This window comes from Saccostrea cucullata, unplaced genomic scaffold (genome assembly GCF_032062105.1).
Source record: "Saccostrea cucullata isolate Sc308-1 unplaced genomic scaffold, CSIRO_AGI_Scuc_v1 ctg1699, whole genome shotgun sequence".
NCBI lineage: Eukaryota > Metazoa > Mollusca > Bivalvia > Ostreida > Ostreidae > Saccostrea > Saccostrea cuccullata.
The window spans coordinates 124941-138494 of NW_026920104.1; the positions used below are offsets into that span (position 1 = coordinate 124941).

General features: G+C 32.4%; 1 protein-coding gene across 6 annotated transcripts in view; it reads left to right on the forward strand.

Annotated features, from left to right (window-relative positions):
- The window catches only part of LOC134243425 (uncharacterized), a 55606-nt gene extending 46453 nt beyond the window's left edge, over window positions 1-9153 (forward strand). The window contains exons 10-13 of one of the 6 annotated variants that reach the window (XM_062725673.1): window positions 1428-1478; window positions 1587-1652; window positions 5669-6160; window positions 6319-9153. In XM_062725673.1, coding sequence (XP_062581657.1) covers window positions 1428-1478; window positions 1587-1652; window positions 5669-6160; window positions 6319-7529 — 1820 coding nt within the window. In that variant the 3' untranslated portion in view covers window positions 7530-9153. The remainder of the gene's footprint in view (window positions 1-1427; window positions 1479-1586; window positions 1653-5668; window positions 6161-6318) is intronic. The other 5 variants (XM_062725680.1, XM_062725693.1, XM_062725700.1 and 2 more) reach the window with 5 other exon arrangements.
- The last annotated feature ends 4401 nt before the right edge of the window (window positions 9154-13554 follow it).

The window sequence follows — 13554 nt, forward strand, 5'->3', positions numbered from 1 at the left end:
CATTTGCACAGAATGTGTACTTTGATATAAACTTATACATATCCAGAGGACAATGTCGGTCAAGTTGCGGCTCATATCTAATTAAAAAAAAATGTCCCCAAACTAGGGTCGAGATAGCTACTAAATTAACTGGTCACCGAGTATCAACGATTGATATTATAATGACCTTACTCATGTGACATTCTACTGTTCGATACGCTAATGCTTTCATTGAACATTCCATTGTGTTTAAGTTTCTGTTGTGACAGTATCTATCGTACTTCCAACTTCAAACTATGGAAAAAGTTTTGTGCAGATTTTAAAAGGGTTTGAAAATAATGTCTTTTACTTAACTTAATAATTTTCATTAGGGGTGTTTTGAAAGAATTCTGGTAATGACAGTGTAATTAGTGAGTACATGTATACGCTCATGTCGCTTCTGTATTATGATCTGCAGGGCAAGACATCTTTCCCTATACATTAGAATCATTTATTAATTGTGCACCATAAAACAACACAATATCTCTCTTCTCCATTTTAAATCGTAGTGAAAATCTGATTGCGAAAAATTCATATGTGCTAATGTTTACATTCCACATCAATGCGAATTAAATGTCTCCGCCTTTAGGCGGATACTTTAGATTCGAAAGTGGTTCCGTTCAAATTTCCGGAATTTAGGGCTTTTACATGTTCTTCTCAGTTACAATGTCTGTAATTATAGAAATATGTATGACAAAAAATTCTATAAATAAATATCAAAACCATATGCTTGCACAATAATCATAGATTAATTTAGCATATATTGTAATGTAAAGCTTAAAATTGGTAGCCGAAAAGGTTGCAAATGACGTACTTAAGTGCACTTATTCTTTAGCAGGGATTTCTTTTGACAAAAACATCATCTTTACTTTATAAAATAAAAAAAAAGTTCAAGACTGCTAGTATAGCAACATTAAACCAGTCTCTTCTATATTAATATTTTATTTTCAAATGAACAAGTTTAGGGAAAATGGATTACTATATATATCTTTGAAATTCAAGTGCGTTAATTTAATGAATTAAGTACAGTCATGGAAAATTGGCTTTCTGTTAGATTTTATGTACTTTCAGTACTATAAATAAAATCTACATTGAAAGTAATACAATGGATAAATTATCAATTAAAAACAAAAACAAATAGTCATCAACAAATGCAGATTAAGTAGGGGGTTGCGCGGGATGGGTTGGAGGATCAGTGACCTCCCCTGGATTTTCAGTTTTTAAATTTAGATGCTTTTTAATTAAGCATTATTTTAAGCATTAATACTTAAAATACTATCAGTATGTGGACAAGTTTGAACTGGTAATTGCTTTAATTATTAGTATATATATTACAAATTATTTTAAATTAAACATTAACTATTGAAATGCTAATTACTGTGTGAAACCTACTGTGTATCTTTAATTAGTAGATAAAGCGATGTATGCTACAGTAAACAAGGACAGATCAAGGGAGAAAGGTAAAAATTAGATACATGTATATTGGGATTGTGCTTTGGACTTTATAAATTTAAAGTTAAATTAATAGAATACATAAAACGTATGCAAAACATTTTATTTCAACTTAGATACGAGGAAAGATAAAAAAGATGTAACAGCTGGTGATTCAAATGAACAAAATGAATGGAATGAGGGTACATTATTTTCATATTTTATAATTAAAACCATACTTTTATGCCAAACTGCATAAATACCTTTATCTAACTCACTTTAAATAGGGTGATAAAGCTGATAAAGTTTAATGCTTGTAAAACAAAGTTAAAGTGCTTACTCACTCTTCCTCCTTCTTCTGCATCACTTCAATGCTAACACCTAAATTTCTTTTACCATAATCATTAAAAGCAAGGCAGTCTTTAAATCCTTTGCATATTGAGGGTAGATAACTGTAACAAAAAATGTTGCATGGATTTTTATATATTTTTAGGGATTCTGAATACAAATGAGGTAAAAACCGGTGATAAATCCCAAATAATAAATAGATTGTAAACTGTCTTTGCTGTCAAAATATGCAAAATGTGTCAAAATGATCTTTGCTTTTTTTTTTCTTAGCCACAATGCTCAGATGAGCAATGTGGCACATGGGCCTGTTATTTAAATCCCTGTGTGACTTACAGGCATTTGTTTCATCCCTGCTTAACTTACTTTCCCCTCCAGATTCTGGTGTATTACATCAATCATGTTATATTCTATCGATAGTTATAGTATTAGGACAACCTAATTATAAATGATTATTTCAGTTGTGGTTTAGAATGCATTTCAAATCCAAAACAAGATCATATCAAGAACCACTGAAAGTTGAAATTCACAAATGAAATGATTATTTCAATTATGATGATCATTTTTTCAGTAAACCACAATTAATCAACACCCTATATTGAAATAAGAATTGCAGTTAATTTATTTCTTCAATAAAATGCTTATTAGCTCACCTGAGCTGAAAGCTTTTCTGATCACCTTTTGTCCGTCGTGCGTCTATCTTTAAACTTTGCACATTTTCAGCCTTTTCTCTAGAACCCTTGGGCCAATTTTGGCCAAACTTAGTACAAAGCATTATTATGTGAAGGGGGAATTAAATTATGAAAATAAAGGGTCAACTCCCCTTCCAAGGGGAAATAATTAAGAAAAGACAAAAATAGGGCGGGGTCATTAAAAAATCTTCTTCTCAAGAACCACTGGGCCACAAAAACTGAAAACTTACATGGAAGCATTCTTGTGAAGTCTAGATTTAAAATTGTAAAAATCATGACCCCCGAGGGTAGGGCGGGGCCACAAAAGGGAATCCAATTTTTACATTGAAATATAACGGAAAAATCTTTTAAAAATTCTTTTCAAGAACCACTGGGCCAGAAAAGCTTAAACTTATGTGGAAGCATCATGACCCCCGGGAGTAGGTTGGGGTCACAATAGATACTACAATGGTGAAATCTGTTAAAGATCACTATGGCCAAAGTTACTCAGTTGAGATATGTGGCCAATGGGCCTCTTGTTTAAATTGAAATCTTAAGCCAAAGTGTGTCTAGAGTTCTAACGTTATAAGTTTAATCCTTATGTCGCAGGTTCGAATCCCAATGTTGGACGTGGACACCACGTCCTTTAAACTAAGGTCCCATGTCGCTGTAGGTGCTGGCACAAAAAGATCCCTTCCTGCTCTATGGCCCTGAGTGCCGAGTATAGGACAAAATTTGTAGCTCCCCACCGGCAAGTGGTGGCATCTCCACATGAGTGAAAAATTCTCGAGGGGGATGTTATACAATATACAATCAATCAGTTGATAAGCCAAATTTGTTATCATCATATTTTTCTGATAAAGCTACAGTGTTAACATCCATACTAACAAAGAATGACATTTAATTGTTTATAGTTGTATCTGTACAAACAAGAAAACATTGATGCAAGCATCAATTGTCGCCCGGGAAATAAATAATGTAAACAATGGAAATGAGTTTTGATCATCAAACCGCTTCGATATATGTGAAAAAGGCATGCGTGTAATGATGGAGACAATAGTCGAGACTATTTTGAAAACAGATAGTCGGATGAAGATCGAACAAAAACGATACCCTATAAAACTTTATCAATTCCTCAAGTAAATGTTGGCTGCATAAATATAAGTTCAAACTAGACACATGCATCACCCAGAAATTAAAAAAAATGTATATCACTTTAATTATATAAAACACGAACTGTGTAGCACATGCATCACCTAGAAATTAAAAAATGTATATCACTTTAATTATATAAAACACGAACTGTGTAGAGTACGTTTTTTTGCGACATGTTCTATAAAAAGGGACCTGTCGTTTTTTCGATAGTAAATGATAAGCAACTTTATATATCAAATGAGAAAAAACATAATTATTTTTACAGATTCTCTTTATGGAAGTAAATATATTATATATATCGTAATTTATAAAAGGGAAGAACATTGTGATTAACAATCTTTATAATGTTTAGGAAACCTTTAATTCTGAATAACTTCTCCAAGCTCAATCCCTATAAACCAACACTTAAACTTATATGTATAGAGCATCTTCGCTAGCCAAGGGTTTCTGATACGCTACGTACTCTCCTCATGAACCCTTGGCATATGGTGTTAAAAAAAGTTGGGTTTTTTTTATCAAGATATGATAGCAATTGTTTATTGTATTTGACGATATCTGCGTTCGGCGTATATCTTGACTCTTTAATCTAAGGAATGAAAAACGCAAGTAAACAAAGATCGGTAAGGTAACGTGCCATTCTATGAATAGATATGGTGTCATCCAGTATCTTCAAAATATGTGATTAAGAACCTGTATTGAAGCTTTAGATTTGTATTTTGCTAGGGAAGATGTGCATAGAGCAGCCCGGTCCTCCGGGCTGCAATAATTGTCAAAAAAGGATTAAGTAAGAATTATTTTACACTGATTGTGGCTTGTTTGTTGTGATTATCATTTATCTTAACAAATTTATTATTTCACATGTATGTAAAAGGAAATTATTCATGAAGAAAAAAGTACAAGTAGGTTTTATTTTAATGTTACACAAATTATTGATATACAATATGATAAAAGGTGAGAATAAGGATTTCTTTTTCTGATACCGAACAGTGATGGATTAAAAAAATCTATAAACAATACTAATATTGGAAATAATACAGTTTAAAGTATAGACCCCTTAAATTAAAGGGAAAAAAACTTTTTAAATAATTATTTTAGAAGTGATTATTTCAATACTGTTTGGAAACACGGTTTTAATTTTGAAATGCACTTTAAACCTTACTTGAAATGATTATTTTTGTGTGTGTGAGAGTGTGTGTTTCTGTCTGTCTGTCCATAACAAATTTTTGTAAACGGTTGCAGTTTCCCAACAACTACATGTAGGCCTCGGAAGCAAATTGAAAGTGGGGTGGGTAATTAAAAGTAAAAAAAGTAAGTTCAAATTTCAATACATATGTTATATTTAACTTAGCAAAAAAAGTAAAAAAGAGGGGAGGGGCTAAGATCCCACCCCCGGGTCCGACGCCTATGTTCTTTATTCATGCATCTGTTTAACAAAATCTTTGTAACTGTACTTGTGTATATTCATATTAGAAAAACATTTTAATAACTATTTATATGTAACTATATTATTAATGAACTTTATAATGGTTTCAACATCATGTTAGTACTGAAATGCATTATCAACCACCATTGAAATAATTATTTCAATGTAACATAATCAAAACTTGAAAACTGTTATCAATATTTACTTAAAACATGGTTTCTACATGTATCTTATTTGACTTTGAAATGCATTAATAACCACCTTGAAATAATTATTTCAATATAACATAATTTAAACTTGATAATTTTTAGCAATATTTAATTAAAACATGCCTTATTTATCAATATTCAATTACATTTTTTATGTCTAGGTTATTAATTTTCTGAAACACTGCATGTGGGCAGTTCGGATTAAGTGTTTCTTTGTCTGATATGGATAAATTTAAATAATTTAAATATAACTGGTTTCTTTTTTTCTGTATACCAGGAAAAACATATAAAATGTGTTGGCTGTTATTTTCACTGAAACGTTTTTCATAGTACTGTAAATCACTTTTTAATCGCGAGAACTTTATTTTAATGCTTCTTAAAATTTAAACACCTCTTATTGATTGAATCTTTTACAGAGGAAATGAAAATGAAAATTAAAAAACTCAACATTCTTCAAGAGTACCTGGTTCACATCTTAAGGAGGGAAATAGATGTTAAGGATCTAAAGGAAAAATCCATCATTCATTCTAAATCCCTTGGAGAACATTTCACAGAACCGGTTTTGCAGGATCTTTACGGAGTTGAGAAGTCTGATGATTACAATAAGCTAGACATGTCCCTGGTATTTGCTTTACTAAGAAACTTTTGTGTAAATTTTAAACCACCGACGAAAGGCTGGGACTATGAACCTCCAGAGGATGAACGGACAGTTGGTGCTGACATTGAAAGGATACGATCTATGTGGAATAAATACTGTGATAATGACTATGACTTTAAGAATTTAGATGATGTTTTCAACAGAATGAGGAATAAATACGGAACTGTAGCTGTTCAGAATGATATAGAATCACAAAATAAGGCACAAGATGCGTTGGGAGGTTTTTCGGAGATAAAAGAAAAGATACACAGTAAGTATGAAATGGAGACAAGTTTTCTTCTTTCTTTTTCTAAAAATAATGTTTTAAAAAAAATTGCTCCTCAATTTTGTAGAAGTGACATTTTAATTGTTGATGTTGATGAGAAAATGCAGATTATTTGTAGTCTGTTTGTGTATATATTTGCCTAGGTATTAAGCTGAATCCAGACTGTTATGTTGAGAAAGGCATTGTGGTGACTGGAGGGATAAAGTCAGCAATTCAGCTTTTGGAAACAGGGAATGTCGTAATCTTTAAAGGGGCCATAGGATGTGGTAAAACTCATGCTTTAAAAGCAATCAAGAACAAATATACAGAGAAAAGATGGAAAGTAAGATGGATGGAGGAAAACTTACTTCCTCTAGAGGAAAATATGGAAGATAAAACAATTCTGATTTGTGACAATCTTTTTGGAAGTTTTGGTTGTAATATATTTTCCTCAAGTAGATTATTAAGTTTTGAAAATTTACTGGAGTGTATGCGTGAAAAATCAAGGAATACTAAAGTTGCTGTTGGAATCCACCAACATGTATTTGATGAAATAAAAAAAAATCATAATCTAAAACTCCTTCAAAATAAAAACATAACTGTTGATTTGGACAAACTAACAAAATCAGAATTGCTGCTTATTATGAGAGAGCAACAAAATGATGGTCACTGTAAAACAGATCCAAATTGTTGGTTTAAAACAGTTGATACCACCAATGTTCTGGATAAACTTAGAGAAAACCAGGGCCATATTGGAAGTCCTTTTCTTAGTTTGATGTACTGCCATCATCATGATTTATTTTCTGATGTAGCTTTCACCAAAGCCCCTCTTCAGACATTAACACAACGATTTCTGAAAATGAAAAGTGATTCAGCGATAGACTATTACATCCTTGTTTACTTGATGTGTGTTAGAAAAAAACACGAATATGGAAATGAATTGGCCGAATGGGCAATTTCAATTAATGCATTTGTATCAAAAGAGTATTTGCAGAAAACTGCTTCAAACTTTCCTGGGTTCATACGATTTGAAAATGGTAGTGTAACACTTCGTCATGAAGTGCTGAATATAGCTTTACTCAAAGCTACTTCACATGTTGATGCAGATTTCTTGCCAGTTGTTCAGAAATGTGAGCTAGAATTCTTACTGCAACTGATGAGACCTGCTGGGAGCGGCAATACTGAATTCAGCTGTTGTTTTCCTTATCCAGAAAAAGGCAACACTAAATATAGAAAAATTGGCAAGTTCTTAGTGAAAAGATTTGCAGACTCATTCAAAACAAACTGGGAAAGTATGGAGCACCCGCTGAAAAAACATGAATTTTTTGTTGAGAAATATACGCGATATTTAACAAGTAATCCCAAAGAAAAATGAAAACTGAAGAGAGGGAGAGAAGAAAAAGTGACTAAGACATATTTCATGAATATTTGGATGTTAACATCTTAAGTAGGCTTATTTTAAATATGTGTGATTAAAAAAGTTATTTTTATATGGTTTAAAGATACTATTTGGACATACATGTTTTAAAAATACTCTTTAATCTTAATGCATAATAGAGCTCAATGCATGTTAGATCTTAAAGTGACTGGACAAATATGATAGTGTATATTTTCTTCATTCAGGTTTCTTAAAATGATAAAATACTTGAAAATCTACCACATAACCATTAACTATTTATGTAACGTAATGGTGCAGATAAACACGAAATTGTATTTATACCCGGATAACAAATCAATTTCCCGGGTATAGGCGTACTTTAAGTTTTATAAAATAAATGGAGGACCAGCTGAACCACCGTTGAAAGAAGTCATTTGTCCATTCTAACCTTTACTTGTTCAAATTGATAGACTTCAACTGTCCGGTTGTAATCGAAAATTAGTTACAGTAACCCAATCCTAAATTATTAAATTCTTACCGATTCCCATCACTAGTAATAAGGCATGCCTTAGAATTGCTGACCCATTTTATATTATTATGTTCATGATTTTTTTTTTTTCACATGATACAAACAAAAAAGGATGCCTGGATTGGTATATATTTCTTGGCCTTATTTCATTGCAAATGATGCAAATAATAAATTTCTAAAATATAAAGAAATTGTAAACCTTCTGTGATGTTCCAAAATGTGTCCTTCTGAAACCATCCTTATTAATTTATAGAAATATTTTTTCACTTTAAATTCCATTTTTGTGAAAATTTGAATAAAAAATGAAAAACTACGCGGTGAAAGTTATTCATTTTATTCATTTAAACATGACCCAAATTGTTATTTTCAAATTCTTTGACAAAAGTTTGATTGTATAATCTGTCCTTAAGAATTTTTGATTTTATTAAGATTGCTATCTATCACGATATTTTGTATTAAAGAAATATTTTACAAAATTTTAAAAACTTCAGAATCGAAAGATCTTGTTCATTCCGATTGGTTATTCAGGGCCCTCTTTTGCAGATATAGTTAAATCATAGCACTTGACCATAAACTGAGAACGAATTTAAGTAGAAATTTTGCACAGTTAAAAAAACTAATCAAAATGTTCATCATGTAAGAGTATTTTGATGACACTCAAAATGCTCAAGTCGTTTAAGCACTTAACTATGTTTATTTTAGTACGAGATATTTGAAATATAGTTTTTGACGTATGTCTATTATCTGTTTATGACCTTGATCTTTGTGCAAAAGTGTACGTATAAAGCATAATCTGTGTGACTTCCTATATTTGATGGTAATTTGTCTCTTGTTATTCTGTTCCAAACTTTTTATATTTTAACTTTTATTTAAGACTTTTTTCATGCATATGTACTAAAAAGGAAATAAGTTCTTCATTTCAAATAATGGATAACACTATTGTACTTTTAAAACTGTGTATTGTGTAAAGCATAAACCTAAAATTGTGATTAAATGCTTTCAAAATAAAAATAAATGCTTTTTAATATGAAAGAAGAACCTCTGAGTTGTTGATTTAAGAATTCTGAGTTAATTGTTAACTTGGTTTGAAATAAAACGAAGAATGGGTGGACTTATCGCCCTATTTTGGACTTTTTTGCGACTCCTCTATCAAGCTGTAAATGAAGTGAATCAAAAATATATCACGAGCAATAGAAAGAGCTACATATACTTGGTTATATTAGGTGGAACATTTGTGCAAAACAATGTCCTGTTGTCATGTATCAAAATTAAAGCAACAATACATGAGTGTCGTCTACCGGAATTCGACATGTACCCGGAGTGGTTTTTATGCCACACAATCAATATTTATAGGAGGCGAGGCTATCGATCGACGTCATTGTTGACATCTATCTTTCTATCCCTCTCTCTCTCTCGAAAAATTCGGATACGTGTTTAGCATACTACAGCGATGTCAATATGAAATTATTTTGAAAATGTGATGACACGAAAAATTAAAAACAATATTTAATTTCCTAAATTCTGAAAATCGCAACAAAACACGCTCAAAGACATGATTTAGATCGAGGTCAGGTTGAAGAATACAATGTAACTGTTTTCACGAGTACACTCGCAGGTGGACATCATGTGATGAATTGTAATATTTAACAGGTCAATCGAAGACATAACAATGGAAGCGAGAAGTTTGTTTTGAACATGTTTTTGTTAAATTAAGTATGAGCACACATTTGTCAGCTCTCCTCCTTTTAATATAACATTATTTTGTTCAATATACAACTAAAGTTTTCTTAAGAACAGCCGACAAACATGTGCTGACTATGTATTCAGACGACGAAAAACGCGTGACCCTGATTATCTATTGATATTCAAGAAATCTTCAGGTACCATGCCTTCGATATTTATTTAGTTTACCTCGAAAAGAGTGTTTTAAATTCAGATCCGTACCATGAATACACGGTTAAGATATCGGGGGTCTATATGATGAAAAAAATAAATATTATATGAAACTTAAATTTTAGCATTTTTTTTGGCCAGTTAAGTCCACTCATTCTTTCATAAATGAAAGAATATGACCAAAGGGAAAAAGATACAGACCTTGTTATCTCGATCTTCTTATTACCGATAAAAATGGAGATGTCTTAGAATTCGAGATGTTGAGAGTGACATATACATGTATAAAAGTGCTCTGATTTACTGTACAAATCACGTAAAAGTTTTGACAGATCTGGATATTTGAGCCATGCCAGTTCGAGGAACCGAAGTTCACCTGTATCAACTTCTAAATACTGTAAATCACTTTTTATTCACGAGAACTTTTTTTTCGCGTAATTATGCGAGGGTATGCTCGCGAAAATTTCATTCTCGTGTATAATTGAATTCCTTAAGCTTATATAGAGCAATGACCACAATTCGTGAAAATTATGTCTCGCTAATAAAGAGTCAATGACTCTCTTGCTAAAATAAGGTGTCGCGAAAATTAAGTGATCTACAGTACATGCAAAGAATACTGAAGATAAATTTATATATTACGATGTCAGTAAATAAATAAAACAAGCTGTCGATGTGATAGCAAATTGTGTTTTAATTTTTGTGAACAGAAGTGGTATTTCTCTAGAATAGTAAACTCTGTTATAAAATAATATTATAAGATTATTTTCGTACTTTTCATTGGCTGAAAGGACGTCACGTGTTATTCCTCCTTTTGTGTACGTCAGTGCATTCACTTTGAGTGATTATATTATATAAGTATTATAAACTTCAGTGAACGGTCAATATGTGGTTATGAGGACTCATTGCAATTGATATTGACCCAGACACAGAAGGCAGGCTCGGTCGCTATCACTTTCTTTGTCTTCGGTCAGTATCAATTGCCATGAGTCCTTATAACCATATATCGACCTATACTGAAGTCCATAATTGTATAATATTATATACTGAAGGAAAAAAACGCATATTAAGCTTTTAAATTAAATTAAAACTCATATTTCGAAATCGTTTTCCAGTATTGTTATCAAACATTTCATGATCAATTCAACTTTAATCAAGCATTTATCTTTCTCAAAGGATAATTATTCAACCCTTCCGACGATAGTCTTAATGGTTGAGAGTAGCTGTATTATTCCTAAGCCAACAAATTCCCCCGCCAAGTGAATCCCACGAATGTTTGTTTTAAGATAAAATTTGCTGAATTAAGCTGGTTTGGTACACGTGAGTTTTTGTGAGAAAGTCTCGACACACACTAGCTACATTTCTCCAGTGTGATGAACATGCTAAAAACATTACGCATACGAGGCGTACGTGCGCGTGTGAGAGTAAAATCGACGTAAAGTTGCCAAACTCACGGGCCAAATAAGAACAGTTTCTGTTAATTGTAGGGTGGAAAATACGGGTATGATTTTTTGGTGATAATGCCTTGACAAAAACCGAGGTGGCATGATGAAAAAGCCCTATCTTGGTGTAACGTTGTTACTCGCCAACGTCATTAAGTTACTCTCTGACTACTGAAAATGTTTTTTTGTTGAAAAGTTTAGAACAAACTGCACAGCAACATGCTGTTGCCTTTTTATTCACTTACGCAATTCAATTACTGGACCTAGTGTAACTTCTGTCAGCCATATCATGATTGCAAGAAATTTATGCTGACTGCAAATGTGGAAAACGATGTCTATAACTCAAATGAACCGCTTGGCACTATTAAATGTGATCCTAAAATTGTCATCATCAACATGCACGTGCTTTTGGCTTTTTATCACTTCCCCTACGTGACGTCATATATTTCATGGTTGAGTAGTTTTAACCAGCGACCTTAGTGCAAAGTAACAAAAATACACATATGACCTATTTTCATAATTTTCGTGCACATAGTAAAAAATGTACGCATATAATGTTCTTATGCGTTTCTTTTTCCTGTTAGTATACTTTTAATATCGCTTATCTTGAACAAGCAGCTGCAACAATCCCGTACCAAGTATGAGCTTCCAATAATTGTACAAATTGTGTCCTTTGCTGCAAAAGGTAGCATTTTTCTTTTTTAAATGCATTTGCCGCTTCCTTGTTCAATCTGCTCTAATAAAGCGTTTAATAATGTAGACCATATCCATATACTGTATCCATTCGGAACGTCTGTCTTTTTCTTCCTTAATACTTTGCTCCATTTCCAGAAGTTGAGCGTTTACTAGAGTATCAAGACATACTGACTCGCACAGCAACTGACGATATCGCCCTCTCAAAATTTGCTTTCAACGGTGCTTGTTATCTTGTGTATCGTCCTCATTGGTTTCTTTGGTGTTATTGTCAAGATTACACGGTGTAGGAAAATTTTAGATCCTTGAGATATAAAGAATATGTAAAGCACAGTCAACCATCATCTGACCTCGTAAAGATCTTGAGAAAGATTTTCCCGTCAACATTTGTACTGTTGAACTAGAGGCATAGATATTTTCAAGCATTTCATAAGGACCTGAACTCTGCATAACGAACCCAGTACATCTTAGAAAATTCATTCGCTAGTGGAATCTTCCTAGTCGTAAACTAGTGCCTTGAGCGGACTATACCACGTGGTTCAGAGTGTATCATAGTTAACGCCTTGGTTGATCAAATGTTGTGGTGGGAGTCACACTTAGCAAAGGAACAGGAGCGTGGAATAAATGCACGCCGCAGCGCATTGATAAGTATCTACTAGTATCATTTGCAAAAAGCAAATAACTGATTGTCCTTGGTGCTCTCCCTTTTGATACCTCTGTATAAATCTTTTACGGCTTTCAGCTAATTTAGCAAGTTGCACATAAGGTAAATACCATTTCACAGATAGAGTTATAAGTTTGTGAAATTATCAAAAAAAAATTGTAAACTTTATCATACCTTTAATTAAACCATTAAACATTTTTTTTATATAAGTATAGGTCTCAATCATATTTTTATATTCAACTTTACACCTTCCCTCAACAAACTTTGCATAAAAATGAAGATATATTAATGAAGTCAAGATAAGATTAACATTTACACTTTTTTGCCTGAAAATCGCATATTTTGACCAATATTTCAAAATTTGCATCACTGACCCCAATTTTTTTTTTAAATTTTTCAAAATAATTTTATTGCCAATTTAGATTTTAAGCTCACCTCAACGAAGTTGAGGAGAGCTTATGTGATAACGTCGGCGTCCGATGTTTAAGTATTTGGTGCAGTTCTCTCTTTAAGTTTTTCTATGACCTACATGTATATTGATCAGAGATGCATGCAAGATGCTTCTACAATGTGTTTCATTGTACCAGTTAAGGTTTCAGATGAGGAATAACCAGGTTAATGCTTTTTGAGCATGTTAAGGTTTTTGTTGCAGGCCTCGTTTCCATGTACATGTGCATATAAGACTTATGTTGACCAAACTTGACTGGGACTGGGTGATACATCTAAGGATGCATGTTACCAAACTTGCTTTAGATGATGGATCTGACATACATTTTCCGGATGAGAAAATACCGGTAGGTTCAAGAT